This window comes from Pleurodeles waltl, chromosome 4_2 (genome assembly GCF_031143425.1).
Source record: "Pleurodeles waltl isolate 20211129_DDA chromosome 4_2, aPleWal1.hap1.20221129, whole genome shotgun sequence".
Classification (NCBI taxonomy): Eukaryota; Metazoa; Chordata; class Amphibia; order Caudata; family Salamandridae; genus Pleurodeles; species Pleurodeles waltl.
In genome coordinates, this window is record NC_090443.1 from 26,927,487 (window position 1) to 26,944,503 (window position 17,017).

At 39.5% G+C, this 17,017-nt stretch overlaps 1 protein-coding gene across 1 annotated transcript in view; it reads left to right on the forward strand.

Annotated features, from left to right (window-relative positions):
- Positions 1-17,017, forward strand: part of IL27RA (interleukin 27 receptor subunit alpha) — a 182,028-nt gene that overhangs the window by 121,930 nt on the left and 43,081 nt on the right. Inside the window, exons 12-13 of the mRNA XM_069233137.1 lie at positions 7,159-7,357; positions 15,844-16,044. Coding sequence (XP_069089238.1) covers positions 7,159-7,357; positions 15,844-16,044 — 400 coding nt within the window. The remainder of the gene's footprint in view (positions 1-7,158; positions 7,358-15,843; positions 16,045-17,017) is intronic.

A 17,017-nucleotide genomic window follows, 5' to 3' on the forward strand; every position in this document is an offset into this window, starting at 1 on the left:
TAATCTTTGAGAATTTTCCGTATAGTCCAAGATGATTCTAATTTTGTGATCCCTTACATTATCTTTCTTTCGACTTCTACCTAGATCCAGTGTCTGCCTAAGGGGTATTTTCCACACCTTCTGTAAAGATTTATGTATGAGTGTCTCAGAATAGCCTCTAGCTATAAATCTTTGTCCCATATCCCTAATTTGTTCACCAAACTCTTCAGTCTTGCTACAATTCCTCCTCGCTCTTATCATCTCTCCCAATGGTATTGCTTCGATCTGATGTCGAGGGTGGGCACTAGTGGCGTGCAGCAAGGTATTGCAAGCAGTTGGTTTACGATATAATCTACTTTCAATTTTATCTCCCTCTATAAATAATTCGACATCGAGAAATTCCAAATGGGTCGCACTGTATTTACATGTAAACTCGATGTTCGCCTCATTTGTGTTCAAATAATTGCAGAACTCTTGTAATGATGATTCATCTCCTGTCCATAACATAAAACAATCATCAATGTACCGTCCCCAGTACAATATATGTGTATGCCAGCTTGCTGCACCCGGGCCCCATAACCATGTTTCTTCTAACCACCCCATAAATAGGTTAGCATACGAGGGGGAAAATTTAGATCTCATTGCTACGCCCCGTTTTTGTTTAAACCATTCTTTCTTGAATAAAAAATAATTATTATTCAGTATGAAGTCTATCAAATTCAGAATCATCTTGGTATGTTCTAAATAATGTGCTGCTCTTCTGTTCAAAAAATGTTCTACTGCCTTCACTCCAAAATCATGCTGTATGGAGGTGTATAGTGCTACTACATCAAGAGTGACCATAAACATACCCGGTTCCCACTGTATGTCCGATAATATACTGAGTATGTGTCTGGTATCTTTAATAAAAGATGGTAAATTACAAACATATGGTTGTAAAAATATGTCCACGAACTCTGAGAGTCTCTCCGTAGGACCCCCCATACCAGAAACAATCGGTCTTCCAGGCGGGAAGAGTGACTGTTTATGTATCTTCGGTAGGGTATATAGACATGGATACTTTGGACGATGTACCCTTAGATATAGAAACTCATCTTCATCCAATAGCTCTTTATCCCTATAATTTTTTAACATGTCATTGATTTCCCTAGTTAAAGTCATAGTAGGATTTTGTACCACCTTCTCATAACAATTTGTATCATTTAGTTGCGTATACATTTCTTGCTCATATTCCTTGCGGTTCATCACCACTATATTTCCACCTTTATCCCCTCTTTTTATAACTATATCTTTATCTGTTCTAAGAGCTTTTAATGCAATATATTCTCGACTGGTAAGGTTTGGTTTTCTCAAGATCGTTTTCCTCCTCGCCTCTTTATTGAGATCAGTCCATACCATTTTGAAAAAGGTTTCTAAATTCCCATCTATCAGGGATCTAGGTACCCAAGTGGATCTTTGTTTAAGACCACTTGTGATATGTCTATTTGATGCTAGGTCTAAATCTTGTAAAACACTAGCAACAGTAATTGGATATTCCTCATAATCTGTAATTGACATTAATGTCACCGTATCATAAATGTCCTGGATGGATAAACCACCCAATACCGATTCAACTTGTTGGGTTGCATCCTCATCTCTCCTTCTTAAATGAAAATATTTCTTAAGTTTTAGTTTCCTTATAAATTTATACAGGTCTATTTTAGAATTGCAAATATCACCCTTAGATGATGGACAGAAACCAAGACCCTTATTTAGCAACGATATCATATCTGAAGATAACTCTTTATTTGACAAATTCACTACATTATTCTCAACCATTGTACATGATTCAAGATCTTTTTGTCCCGTGACCTTGTTTTCATTCATGAGTATATTTCGCTTTTTTCCTCCTCTTTTGCCTCTTCTGGTCTTCCTGCTCGATTCCTTCTTTGATTTAATTCCCAATTCCCCTGTTTTATTCTCTTTAATTCTTGTAAAAAACCTACTCCTTGTGAACTTATTTCCACCTGTGGGTCACTTGATCCTGTATCACTAATATTTGTAGCTGAGCTACTCCTAGATGTAGATGGAGATTCCGTAGAAATATTGGATTCCCCTATGGCTGTCCCACTTTTGATCAAATGATCATATTTCCGCGAGAACGTAAAAACTCTCCCGTTTACATAATCCAATTCATCTCTCCTCAGTTTCCTAGCTTTCCTCTGTTTAATCTCGTCTTGAAATTTCATAATCACATCATTCAAGATAGTATAATTCTTATCCGTAGCTTCTTTCAGCCCCATTTCTCTTATGTCCTTTTCTAGTACATCTATCTCTAATTGTAGTTTCCCAACCTTTCTTTCTGCATTCTCTATCAGAATGTCCATCAACTTCATTGAATTCATCTTTAATTCTTCTTCCCATCTTTTCAGTAAATCAATCTCTAGATCGTCATATGTAGGAAATAAATGTGAGCGTAAACCCCTTGGTATTCTGTCCAACTTTCTATATTGCTTCAATGTTATTGCATCCCACCATCTAGACATTTCATTTCTTTTTAGTTTTTCCAACCTAATAAATTTGTCTCTAAGTCCTTCTTTCATCCTCTGATTCCCACTGCCCACAGCTTGTCGTACCGTGGCCCCTTTATCTAAATTCTTAAATAATTCTTCTGCTTCTTTTAATCTCTCCTCCATTTTGAAATTAGAGATACCCAAAAATTATTTATTCTATTTCTAGAGTAAGGAGCAGCCCACTCCACAGGTATACATCAAAAGAGAGGGTAAGTAGTGAGTGATAAGCGCGTCCCACTCCAACTCTGTGATATTTATAATTCACAATATCATACGGTGCAAATGATTGGGGTCAAACCCTCTACATCCCCCAAAAAGACAACATCATGTTGTCAACAATGAAAATAGATATATTTGCACACGTAACAGTAACACAAAAACCATTCAAGTTTCAATGATGTATTCAGATCATATTGCACATCTAATATATACAGAAACAAAAATCAAATTGTTTTGCAGTCCAATCTCCAATCAAATCTTCTTCCAATATAGGTTCCACACAAATCAGTCCAAAATATTTGTATTATCTCCACAGTCCAAAAATAGTATCTACAAGTCCAAATTGAGTTTCCTATATGATTAATTTCGGAGTTATCAATTTAGTCCAGCAACTTCCTCCTTTATCCCTTAGTCAAATTGTGTTGTCTTATGTAATTTGTTCCAAAGTTACCATTCAGTCCAGCAACTTCCTCCTTTGTCCCTTTGTCAACACGTGTTTCATCCGGGGAGTACCCCTGGATTTCGTCAGGACCTCCTATAATAACATTGTGCACATAATGTTATACATTACATATATTGTATATTCCATAAACTATTCGATTAGTTGCATTGTGGCAAAATTACATGCTTGGCAGTGGAAATATATGTATATATCTATTACTTGATTGTAACAGGTTTAGCATTACTACTCCACATTTACAAATCCAACTACCATGTGTGAAAAACTGTGACTAGTTATCCAAAGTGTGCATGCATATCCTTTACATCACAAGACAGACAGAAGTGTACATCTCATGCACAGGTCACCCTATTTTGTAGTGTGTTCATAGAGGATGCTCCCCAAACTTAGCCAAGTTTCTCAAGCTATATTTAAAGTAATCATACCTTCAGAGTAACCTTGATTGTTATCTATACACCATAGTATCCTTTATAGCTTATTTGTTTGTTTCTTATATCCTATTTTAAACACATGTAAAATATTATAACTCTTCAGCAAACATTTCTTTTTAAGTATAATCTAAAAAATATACATTACTGCAATGTATATATATATACCACTCACCCAGTATGCCTACATTTTCTTTATTTTCTTTTTAGTAGCTCCAGTCGTTAATTATAATCTTCTTTGTATCCCTATAAAATTATATGAAGAATGCAATATTTGATAAATCCTTGTCCTTAAATCCAAAATCACCCATAATATAACCTAAAAGTTATATTCATAGTCCTAGTATTCTATTCTTACCTGATAAATATATTAACGTAAGCGAGTACGCTATTGTTTTGCCGTCCTGTTCGGCTCCAGTGTTAGAAACCGAGGCTCCGTAACCTCCAGCCATTTATACGTCTTTCCTTAAGATGGAAATGGAGGACGGACTTCAAACATTCCCATCACCGTTTCCGGGATGGTAGAAACTAATGACGGACTTCTTTTCAATATTTCTGTTATCACAATAACATTTCCCCGATGTTGTCAACTGCAGCTATAATGTTCCAATCTACTCCAGCAGTAATATATATGCCGCTTTCACCATTTTTTTGAAAAAACTAATAAGTAAAATGCAGAAATAGTATATTATCAAACTTCCCTATAAATTTAATTGCATGTATCTTACTCCATATAATAAGAGCTAATATATACCTTGTGTCTCATGTATTTCACTATGTTCCACTCTTATACTATAAATACATTATGTCTAGATAAATATATACTACTCTTTTAAAACGGACTAGATTATTATAGAGCAAATGTAGTATAATTAAATTAATGTATTATATTCTAGAGGACAAATCTCATATATATCTACACAATTTTTTGAAATGAAACCTAGACCCTGCTCTCAATTAAACTATCTATCACCTAAAAAATATTCCAACTCATAATCTGTGTTCAAACCACATTCTACTGCTCCCAGTCTCATGATCCATTTCGATTCTCTTCTCCGTAATTCTAACTCCCTATTACCCCCGTGGGTTTATTTCACAATAATCAAAACCTATGAATTTAAACATTTTATGAACATCCTGTGCTGTACATGTTTTCATATGAGATGCTATGGGATACCGTTCATCCCCTTGTTTAATTGCCCTACAGTGTTCCGATATTCTAACTTTCAAAGGCCGTATCGTACTGCCTATATATATTTTGTCGCAAGCACATATGAGTATATATATAACAAATTTTGTATTGCAATCAATATGTGATCTTATGGGTATTTTTTCTCCTCTAATGCCCTCCAAATCCTTTTTTGGTTGCCATGCCCATTTACATACTGCGCATGATCCACACTTAAAGAAGCCCAAATTTCGCTTCGTAAGCCAATCCTTTGTAGTTTCCTCTGTCAGATAACTCGGACAGAGAATATTATTGAGGGTGTTTCCTCTTCTATAAATCACCTCTGGTCTTTTGCCTATGAATTTCTTTAATGTTTCATCCCGACTCAATAAGAACCAATGCTTATTCATGATTTGTACTAATCTTTGAGAATTTTCCATATAGTCCAAGATGATTCTAATTTTGTGATCCCTTACATTATCTTTCTTTCGACTTCTACCTAGATCCAGTGTCTGCCTACGGGGTATTTTCCACACCTTCTGTAAAGATTTATGTATGAGTGTCTCAGAATAGCCTCTAGCTATAAATCTTTGTCCCATATCCCTAATTTGTTCACCAAACTCTTCAGTCTTGCTACAATTCCTCCTCGCTCTTATCATCTCTCCCAATGGTATTGCTTCGATCTGATGTCGAGGGTGGGCACTAGTGGCGTGCAGCAAGGTATTGCAAGCAGTTGGTTTACGATATAATCTACTTTCAATTTTATCTCCCTCTATAAATAATTCGACATCGAGAAATTCCAAATGGGTCGCACTGTATTTACATGTAAACTCGATGTTCGCCTCATTTGTGTTCAAATAATTGCAGAACTCTTGTAATGATGATTCATCTCCTGTCCATAACATAAAACAATCATCAATGTACCGTCCCCAGTACAATATATGTGTATGCCAGCTTGCTGCACCCGGGCCCCATAACCATGTTTCTTCTAACCACCCCATAAATAGGTTAGCATACGAGGGGGAAAATTTTGATCCCATTGCTACGCCCCGTTTTTGTTTAAACCATTCTTTCTTGAATAAAAAATAATTATTATTCAGTATGAAGTCTATCAAATTCAGAATCATCTTGGTATGTTCTAAATAATGTGCTGCTCTTCTGTTCAAAAAATGTTCTGTGTGTATGTTTGTAATCTACACTGCACACAACATCCTTGTTAGCAGGGGCTATAAATCAGGCAATGCAATTTTCCTTAGTGCACCTAAGTTAAGAAACGAAGGCCAAGTGTCCTAGTTGGATCAAAAGGAATAACAAATAAAAGAGGAATCAAAAAGAAATAAAGAATGATGCAATACCTCTAGAGAAAACTGAGGGATAGTGTCTGGAAGGTCTGAATAGTCTATGAAATTGATGCAGACTATACAAGTCTTTCCTTTGCAAGAGAAATGGGATTGACAATTAAATTGGCTTATCCTGCATCTTTTTTCCCTACATACACTCCAGGTTGCGCTCCTGGATTCTGCAAACTCTCCCTATTCCCCCCTAGTGTAGTTCATAATTCACAATAATGTAAGAAAGTCCAAATCTCTGCTTTTCATGTAATGTGATCCGCATCTGTACTTGTTATTCTGTCTTTAATGCACATTGACACCTGACTTAGGTAGAGTTGCGCTATATGAAAATGTGAAATTAAATAAATTGTTAATAAATGTATAATGACAGTAAGTAAATTCCAACTGTGTCCTATCGGATTTACCTGTTCTTACTCCCGCCTCCCGATATTCAGGTCTCTGTAATCCGGTCTCAATAACACCTGATGGCTTCTGCAGCTCTTAATGGTAGCCGCTGCGGCTCCAATAAAAATGTTGTTTGTAAAGTGATACTTGTATCTAATATCAAATACTAAAATAATAATTAAAAGGATGTCTTTGTGATGGGTGTACAAAGCAATTGAATGCACTTTAATTGTTCCATATGTAGTGGAAACTTGCACTTTCTATGCCCGTGCGGTTTGTAAGTGAGGTTTTCACTGTAATCCAGGTACAACACCTATTTGTGTCTGTGTGAAAAACCTGTACTGACGGTTCTCTACTTGTTCTGTGTGACAGGGAAGCACGTGCTGCCTTGTTTACTCTAGCTGTTGCATGTGATGGGTAAGACTGCACTGCTGTTTATGTGCTGTACCTTTTCTGTGAGTTGGGAACTCGCCCAACAGACCCTGCGGTGTAGGGTAGCAAAGCTTCGCCAACTGCCCCACTCTGTAGTGATTTGGGGTGCCCTTTGTGAATAAGCCGGAGACACTGGTCGTTGGACCTCTGGGTACTGTGGTTAAATTCTGTGTCTTTTCTGCAGGCCCTGGACCCCAGTGCTGCAAGGAGCCACAGCATCTCCTACATTCTGTCCTATTGGGAAAGCAGTCAAGCTAGGCATGTAGTAAGATCAGTGCCATGCTGTAACATCACCCTACCCGGCACCATGTATAATGCCAGTATCGCCGCAAACAGTTCTCTTGGCCAGACTGAGCCGACCGATCTATATCTGGAACCTGCAGGTACAGAATATTCCATGTACTTATAGACGCCCGGGTGGGTCAGGGAGGACTGGGGCGGGGGACACATCCCAGAGGAAACCGACTTCCTGGGAGTGGAGGGTTTAGGACTACCTCACAGAGGATGAAAAGGTGGGCGGTGGGTTTATTCACTTCTATATGTGTGGTATTTCTTTAACGCTAACTTAGTCACATGAGCTACATAGTGCTTTACACATGACTATATGTTATGGTTTTTTAAATAAAAGTTTATTCGTTTATGTGGATATCACAGACAGTACATTACTCAGAATTCTACATCAATCATCATGTAATTTTGCAATTCACACTTTCCGTATGCCTGTGTCCAAGTATCTTGAATACCTTTACATTCACAATAGCCATAATAAATATTTTAATAGAATGAAAAAAAAGTCAGAACACTTTACTTGTAATGAAAAAAAAGTCAGAACACTTTACTTGGTGATGTGGAAATGATAAATGTTTTCTGAAACTCAATTTTCACAGATTATTGTTAATACATTATATAGTTTTATCAGTAAGCTGCCAGTTAGTGGGAAGTTTTTTGGACATTTCTTGCAAATTTACTGTCTGTAAATGACAGTGGGCTACCTCATCATGCTATAGTAATATATTTATTAAAAGTGAGTGTTTAAATTTAAACTGAGAAACTCTCCTGCCCTGATAGCAAAGCTATTAGTAATCTAAGAGGCAAGTCATGCATGGATTATTTTTACCCTATACGTGGGCTAGATTCTTTATACATGGAGCAAACGCTTAGCATATTTAATCAAACAAAAGAGGATTTTTTTTTTACAGCAGAAATGCCGAACTCACATATTTGAAGGTGCACTCATATGTGAGAATGAAGAAAAAGGCAACTGTAAAATACAATATTTGCCTTGGATCACACAATTTTAGACCCATTTCCGTCAAGGGCCAAGTACTTTACAGTTAGGTCAAGTAGATTATTCAAGCTAGTCGACCTGCAGGTCTAGAAACATTTATATGATTTTTCGAGGCCTGCGCCAGATATGTAGGGGTTATTGAACTGAGCCATGTGATGACTCTGCGTCTTTTCACTAGTACAACCCATGGAGTACCAGCTTCCTGCTTAATCTTTTCCTCTCAGGAGAAGGATGTAGTCTCAATAGCACCTGTCGGACCTCCATCTGCACATCCCATCCTGATGCCCTATTTAGGCTGGTCAATATGTCCAGCAGGTAGGAGGATTAGGAGGAACATGTCCACACCATATGCAGAAAGTCCTCCATTTGAGACCCACAGTGCAGTCAGCCCGCTGGTCTAGCATCCTATATAGCATGTAGTGTGTGTAGGGTGAGGTAGGTCGGCTGGATAAAATTATATTGCAATAGTTTAGAGCAACCATTGGAGCTAACCGTGCGTACTTCCTCTTGAACTTAAACCCAGTCTTTAGGCGGTAAGGGTTCCTCAAATATGGTCTCCCACTTGACCTGTACAGGAAGCACCCACACGGGAGATCATCGTGCAGGGCCTGATATAGATGGTAGATCGGTCTATGTCCCTGAGCCGTTTCGAGGAGCGTAGGCAATGTACAGGACTTGCCTGGCTCCGCAGGAAAGGACGGCCACACCTCATGCACCGTGCCTGAGATCTTCACATACTGAAGGTATTGGACTGTGTCCAGGGAGAAAGTGAGTACAGCCCCTTTCCTCATGACTATATGTTATGTTATGCAGATTTGTAGAGCACACTATCACCTGGGAGGGAATTGTGGTGCTGACAAAAGGTACATTAGATTAAATGCTGGGAAAGGTAAGGATGGAGATGGAGGTTTCAGTCTGGTAATGTAGAAGAGTGTTTATACATCAGCATATGATGTGATCTGGAAAAACATTGCTGAGCTGATACTCCTTGGGAGAAGGCATTGACTGCACTGAGAAGAGATTTTCCTTTGAAGCTGAATTTTTCTAGGTCAAACCTCATGCTAGATATTCTATTCAGCCCCCACCTTCTTTCTATTCGCCTTGACTGTTTTTTAAAGCATATTATAGAGTTACCTCTAGCATATTGTAAGGTGAAAAAAACAATACCTCTTGTTGGTCAAGGCTTATGAAGTGTGGATTTAAAGGCGCAGGGGATCAGGGCAGGTAATATTGTACTTGGGGAGAGCAGAGAGCAGTATTCCCTTATCTGAGCCAATAGGCGCAAACTATATATTACTACTTCAACAATAAGGTGTCTAACATAGTGAAATATTCTCTGCTTTTGACTTTTGTGCAAGCTTTTGTATTACTTGAATGTCCCTCATCTTGTGAACTGAGGTCACCCCCTGAAACAGGAAGCAACATCAAAGGGGGACAGGAAGTGAAGTCTATTAATCTATTAAAGGACAAAAGGCTTCAAGTAAAACCTTGTATGTCCTTATAGGAAACAAGAGTGAAATATAATGCTACCATTTGCTTGACATTTTGATCTTTAAACAACAACACTTCCTTCTTCTGATCTTACTTCCTGTTTCATGGGTTGAAAGCAGTTCACAAAATAGAGAAGAACCTATAAAAGACAACTGTTTAAAGATGTTGCATCAACATCATGTGATGTTGCTGCAACGGTGCACTTATCAGGCTGAAATATGTTTTTGGTTGCTAGTTTGCTGACTACAGAGGCCTTTTGTTGGGCATTTTCTGAACCATTCTTGGGAGATCCTTGCTTGACAGCAGTTTTCAGTACATGAAAGGTAAATGCAGGTTTAAGATAGAAAACAAACAAACACTGATGTGTATTTGTTATATTTTGCTTCAATTGTATTTTGCATTATGGGGATGGTGTATGAATATTTGAAGGTAGTAGATGGTTAATGAGAATCTTTTGAATATTCATTAAGACTATGAAATAAAACTTAGGAATTCAAGTCATGGAGGTAAAAAATCAATATACTGAATGTGTTTATAAATGTATATAAATGCAGCTTGCATACAAGTAAACATTAATTAATACAGAATTGTAATCCTGCCACTCTACCAGATTTCCAGAAAAACGAGGATATACAAAATTGCATCTCACCTTAATGTAAATACTAAACTGCTGCTCATGCTGTTAGAATGCTACACAGACATGGCCCCTTTTACTGTTGCACTAAAGTGCTTGCAGTAGGGAAATGTGCCCTTCATTTTCAGTAAGAATGTGTTAATAGTTGCTGACTGTATACATTTTTTTTAAACTACATGAAAATACTATAGAAAGACATCCTTTTTGACAGAAAGAAGTTAAAACAATACTGGTAAGCCATAGGTAGTATAATTGAAACATTGTGCCCGTCTAGGCCAACATGTAACATTTACATATCTGGCCTCAACACCCTTAAACTATTGCATCTTGTAATGCAGCAGTCGAGGAGAAGAAAGGCAGATGACTTTGGTGTCTGTCCCCATAGTTGGACACCTTGAGGGCATTACTCTGCATGAAAAATAATACTTTTATTGGCTCTGGTATCCATTTTCTGTAGATGCCTTTAGCCACACAGTATCCCACCAAAGGCTCCCGATGGCCCAAAGCATTTTATTTGACAGCACTCAAATTGACCTGGGTACCCGGGACTAAGGCAGACCTTCCGATCTTTATTTGGTTTCATTTAAGTTTTTGTATTTTTGGAGCATGGACTTTGCTTGGTGTGTAGCATTGCTAAATGTTATATGAAGAGGATTGGAACCATTACAGGAGAGCCACCTTTTTGAAAATAAATACTGTCTTGAGAATTATCATTTAACATTTTTAATTAAACCAGATTTACCAGATGAAAATCATCTTTTTTTGATAATTTGGTACAAAGTCCTTTTTACTGCAGCCGTCTTCCATTTTATTAATTGCTTTAAAACTGTGAAAATAAAGCCAACATCAGCGAAGAGCATCGGAAGTGCAAGCTGTAATTCTTTAGAGCAGCAAAGGTGCACTGCATAAGACCCGGGTTTGTGGGACCACAGGGCCAAAGGGGACTACTGGGCGCCAACCATGATGGTTGAGATTGTTTGCCACTGGTGTCCTGGGACCCGTCCTATTATGACTTTGCATACTGGGCCAAGTACAAGCCTTTCTGCAGTTGACTCTCAGGGTAATGAGGGTGAGTATTCACATGCTTCTCAGGGAGGTAATATTAGAGGCAAGTGTTCAGAGTTCTGCAGTCACCCAACAGGCATAATAAGGTATTTCCAGCTTAGTGCTTGGCTGTGGGAAAATAAAGTACTTTTATTCTTACAGCATAATTCAGTACTGTACATCTCAATTAATACAACAAACAGGTGCAAAATGCTGCATTCTGTCGTGGGGTGCTTCACCCCCTTCCTGGTAATCATTCCCTTTCCCTGTTAGGGCCAGGTTCCAGATATCAACTTCTACAGTGTTCTGTCAGGCTAGGCAGGGTTAGGCGCATGTGCAATTAGCTTAAATGCCCTCACTGGTTTCAATAGACAGCTCAGTTCAAAAGTTTATCATATGTTCATTGCCAGATTAAAAGTGTCTGGTTGGTGAGGTGAATTGGCATTTGTGCCTTTGTTCTCATGAACCCTAGCAGGCTAGACCCTGCAGTTCACCTGCTAGAATGCTCTTGACAGTCTGGGTAAGTGACAGATGCAGCTGCAGCAACCCTATTATACGGCTTTGACTCTTAGATGCAGGTCTGGTGTGACAGCTGTTCTGAACAGTGTCCTAAGGTGGACCTGGGGAAGCGAATCTTCTATGGCAGTACTTAGCTTATCAGCAGCAGCTGTCGAAGTTGGCTATAGGTAGGTGCTTGGTGGATATATTTGAGGCATCCGTGTCGAATTTCCTGACGTTGTTCTCTTGGATCTGGACAGCTCTGGAGCAGATCATGCTCTCCTCTCAGCGGTGACTCAGTTCCGTATTCTTTATCCGCAACGGCAACACCAGATGATCAAACCTGCTGCCAGGTGATACAGTCCTGGAATAAACCTGACATGGCTTACCCCAGGAACTGCACAGAGAGGCTGGATGATACTTTCACAGCATGGGATCTATCTGGGCACACTCTCTGTGGTCATCCGCTCTCACTAGGGTTACCCTCACTGGAACACACGCAGGCCTCTCATCTTGGACAATCTGTTCTCCTGCTGGGTCAGGCTCAGTCCTTCCCTCTCAGTAGCCAGGTAGGCTTGCATCTGGCTCTTCAGGCAGAACCTCAGTTCCTCCAACAGAAAGTATTGACTTCATGTGATCTTCCCTCACCTCTGGAAGGCTGGCTGTCAGGCAGACACCAGCCACGGTGACACATCAGCTCTTCAAATATTCTGCTGTGCCCGCTCTTCTAGATCAAGATGAACTAAGACTGGAAAGAAATGAGGTGGTTTGGACCTCACGTTTATACAGTTTCCTGACGGGATGTGGGTTCACTGTCTTAACCTTCAGAAACGGCTATGGTTAGTTGTCTTTCAGGTGTTCTTTTCAAGCTGCTCTCCAGACACCACCTTTGTGGAACGTGATACTCCTCACAACTATTAGCACTGAGGCTTCTGCAAGAAGTCTTGCTTTGCACCAGAGATCATACTTACAAGTCACTTACCATAGTGTATGAATGATTTGATCAGTGTTGCTTGCTGGAACTTTTGCAGTTGATCTTCTGTTTCTCCACATTAAATGGGAGTACTCTAATTATTGAGATTATATCTGTATAAAAATTGGGACTGTATGACTCATTTTACCAATGTGGAAGAGGAACAGTGTTTCAGCCCAGTTGAACACATTTTGGCTGGCTGAACTTGTAAAAACAAGAGAGATGTACAACTTAATCTGACGGATTCAGATCCAGGACTGTTTTCTAATGGACAGCTTTTATGGAGTTCACAATACTTTTGTGTTGATTTAAAAAAAATAAACTTTGGTTAACCAGGAAGGAAATTATCAGCACACGTGAAAGGAACAATATAAGTCCCGGATTAATAGAATTTGGAAACTTGGGACTCCACCCCCTGTATTTCAATACACTTGTGAACATCCTTTTCAGATACACATGATTGAAATGTGATACTACTGTCGCTCTGTTCTAGGTGTATTTGCCTGTGTAATAATGTAAAAAGTGTGTGTTTACAAAGATTGATTGTCTTATTGCTCTCCCCTAATTGTGCACTTTCTGAATCATGTTATAATTTAAACATTTCTTTCAATTTAGGGAGTGTCCGGGGAAGTTGAGGTATGCAGGGCCACTGAGAGAGATCTCCAGACACATTTTTACTTTTTATAACTTGACCTGTAATGTGGGGAGCACTGGGGCTGGCTCCAAAAAGGAGCACCCACAACATGGATACAATGAGAATTTCCTGCACGTGGTTGTTTTCAGCTTCCCTGAAGCAGTAATCAGAGACAGACAAAAGAACACACCTCTCCTAGAAACAGACTCACTTTGAACAACTGAAACATCAGTCCTCTGCCTCTGTTACTACCAAATGATAGGGCTCAGGAAGAACTAATCAGCAGTCAATTTCTTCATCCTCCTCACAGCAGTGTTGGTGATGCACTTTCACTCAATGTAGACAATACACACGCACTTTCTGGATTAGCCTCCATCTTGTCGTGCTGCTACCTTGGGGGTCCACAATGACTAATGCACACACACAGTCCTTCTACCAACTTTGTCACAGGCTCAGTGTAGACACAAGTACTCAACTTGCACACAAAATGTCTGCGCGAGGGTACTTGTTTTTACACAGCAGCGGAACATTACACCAGAGGGCCAAAATAAGTCAGCATACCAGTTTCACAAGCAGTTGTGCATTCGGGGCAAGGATACACAACTGTATAGAAATACAGGGGACATTCTAGTCCCAGCACACTGTCTTTTACTTTATTTAAATCAGAAAATGTTGTGGTTGGTTCCTTTGCACTTTGTCTGCTGTGGTCAGCCTCTGACTATGTTTCCTGACTTATTATGGGGCACTTCCTGCTTAAGAGTCAGGTGACAAAATATGCAACATACCAAGTAAGACAAGTGCTTAGAAAACATTAAAAGTAAGGAAGATTAAAAGAGTTTTTGATTAGAGAAAAGCAGCAAAAATGAACACATTAATAATGTGGAGCAATCGGTTTTATTTTTGAAAAACACATCCCCTTCAATGAGTCCACTATCATAACAGTTGGTGATCTCATTTGGAAATGGACACTGACTTCTGATTACAGTAAATGGAGGGCACAGTACCCCCACTTATTTGGATCAAATGTGGAGATGCTGTTTTAAATCTGAAACATTAAATTCCTTACTGAGGCTTGTAGGGATAGAGGCAAGGTCAGGGAGAAAGGCAAAGTGGAAAGGGGATGTTAGAAGTGAGTTACAAAGACTTGGAGCTGTGGTGGAGACAGTTGTTTTGTGGGTTTTTCTTTCATGAATTTGTCTACGAGTTATATGCTCCCCACACCCTCAAGATGAGTTTCTCAGCTAGGTACCATTTTAAGACTTCAGATGTAGTAGGTGATGCAGCCAACGTTCTAGGTGATGTTCACTTCGAACTGGAGCATGGGAGGTAAATGAGCATGGAGTGGACGTAATTAGATTTTCCTTTGGCTCTTACAACACGAGCTGCAGCCTAACAGACCCATTTTAGTGGCAGAGCATGGACTTTCATTGGATGACTAATGGGACATTGCCCCCCTCGAGTATAGTAGAGGATAAGTACTCATGCCAATACTGGGAAACTAGGTTCTGGTAGGTTGTATTTAAATTTGAAAAGAGCCTCAATTGGTACCACACCTCCACTCTAGTCGCCACCACCCCAACGACCATCTCCACCACATCATCATCAAGTAATTTGGAAATTAATCCCAGGTGGCCTACCTAGCTACCCAGAACAAACCCTATTAATCTTTAAAAAAATATTTAGAGGTTTTGTATAGCCCCAGCACGTGTTGCCTCACTGCCAGTCCAGATGTGGAAGCAGAGTTGTGTTACATAAGTGTGTGAGGGTCATATTACAAGCTACCAGATGATTGATTGTCTAAGGTATGTCATGGAAGAAAGTATGAGTTCTCCCTTGGTCAAGTTGCATTACGGATGGAGTGCTGGCTTCCCAGTTTGCAGGAGAAGCTGGATTTAAGGAACTCGTCGTCTCCGACCTCTTTTCCAAAATTGTGTCTTACCTGAGATGTCAGTACTTTGGCAGTGTTTAGATGCTTCTTCAAATCTGGATCGCCAGGGACTTCTCAGTGATACCTTCACCACATACCCTCATTCCTCTACCCAAAGCCTTCTAGAAAAAAAAAAATCTTTCAGTCTTCACTCAAACATTATATTTTCACATAAGTACTACAGTGTAAGCAGAGGAAGTAATCGGTGCTTTAAGTACATTTGATTTCTTACAGCATACCCCCTTATGTTGGATCCCACTTATGCCTCCTCTCATAACGAACCCTTAAAATGAACGCACTTTGATAACCCCCCCACAGACATTTGTTGTATTGTGCTCTGCACCACATCCTCATCACCATGTCTTCTGGGCTCCCTGTAGGTCTCGCAGCGACGACTCAGTTCTGGATTCAAAGGACCAGTGGCCCAGCCTTCAATATCTCATGGATACCGAATGATAAGCAGCAGAAAAAGTTGCAGGAATATCTCTTGGAGTGGAGGTCGGCGGTGCAGGGTGATTCCAGTGGGATTCAGTGGAGAAGGTTTACAGCATCAACTGGGCTCCACAGTGTTCTCCTGTCAGGTGAGGCATATCTAAGGAGGGACAGGTGAAAGCCTGGAATCTAGACAGGCCCTGATATGTGAAGCGTGCTTCCACACACGCTCATTCCTGCCAATACCCCTTAATCATGGCCTGTACATGTCCTCCTGTTCCAGTACTGATTGTACTTGTACATGACTCTGCTGTGCATCTCACTCTCCACCTAAATCATACAAGTTAACATTTGAAACACTGGGGTAGAAGAATTGGAGACTGAAATGAAGAAAAATTATTTTCGGGTTTTGTTGCATTAGATCAGATGAAGTGGAATAATGTTAAAACTAACATTCGACTAAATAAGGAAAACACAGAAGTTTCCTACCAAAATAAGGCATGTTAGTAAGTATGTTACTTATATGGGGAAAAAGGGTAACAAGGGGAGTTGTCCCTTAGTTGTCTTATATACTACAGGACCCTCTGCTACTCCATCCTGCGGACTATACGGCAACCGGTTCCAACATTGAATACATTCATTTTGAGTTCCAAGAACTAGTTTATAAGCTTGAGGAAATGACAATCTGGAGTACATTTTCCACAGGTTAAACCTCACTTTTTTATGTGTCAGAAGAAATTGTTTTTACACTTACTGATATAAATAAGGAGTAAATTAAAATCCCTGAGGGGTAACAGAAAGACAACCAGGCTAAATCATTTAAGTTACAAGTTCTTTTATTGATACAGCAGTGGAGGAAAACAGAAATAACACTAAATGGAAGACTTAGAAGAAAAGCTCTTGATGTACCATAATGAGAAACTGCACATAGAGTTAGAAGAATCATGTACCATAATAATGATTATCGAGCCATCCGTTATGTCCTTGCTGGTGGGTTGATGTGGGAAACAACCCACTGGTATTAAAGGGGTGAGATGTCACTGACATATTAAGAAATACGATAGACACAGGAAGCCGGAAAATAGAGGGTGTATTTGGGAGGTAGTTCTAGGGGTTGGAGTG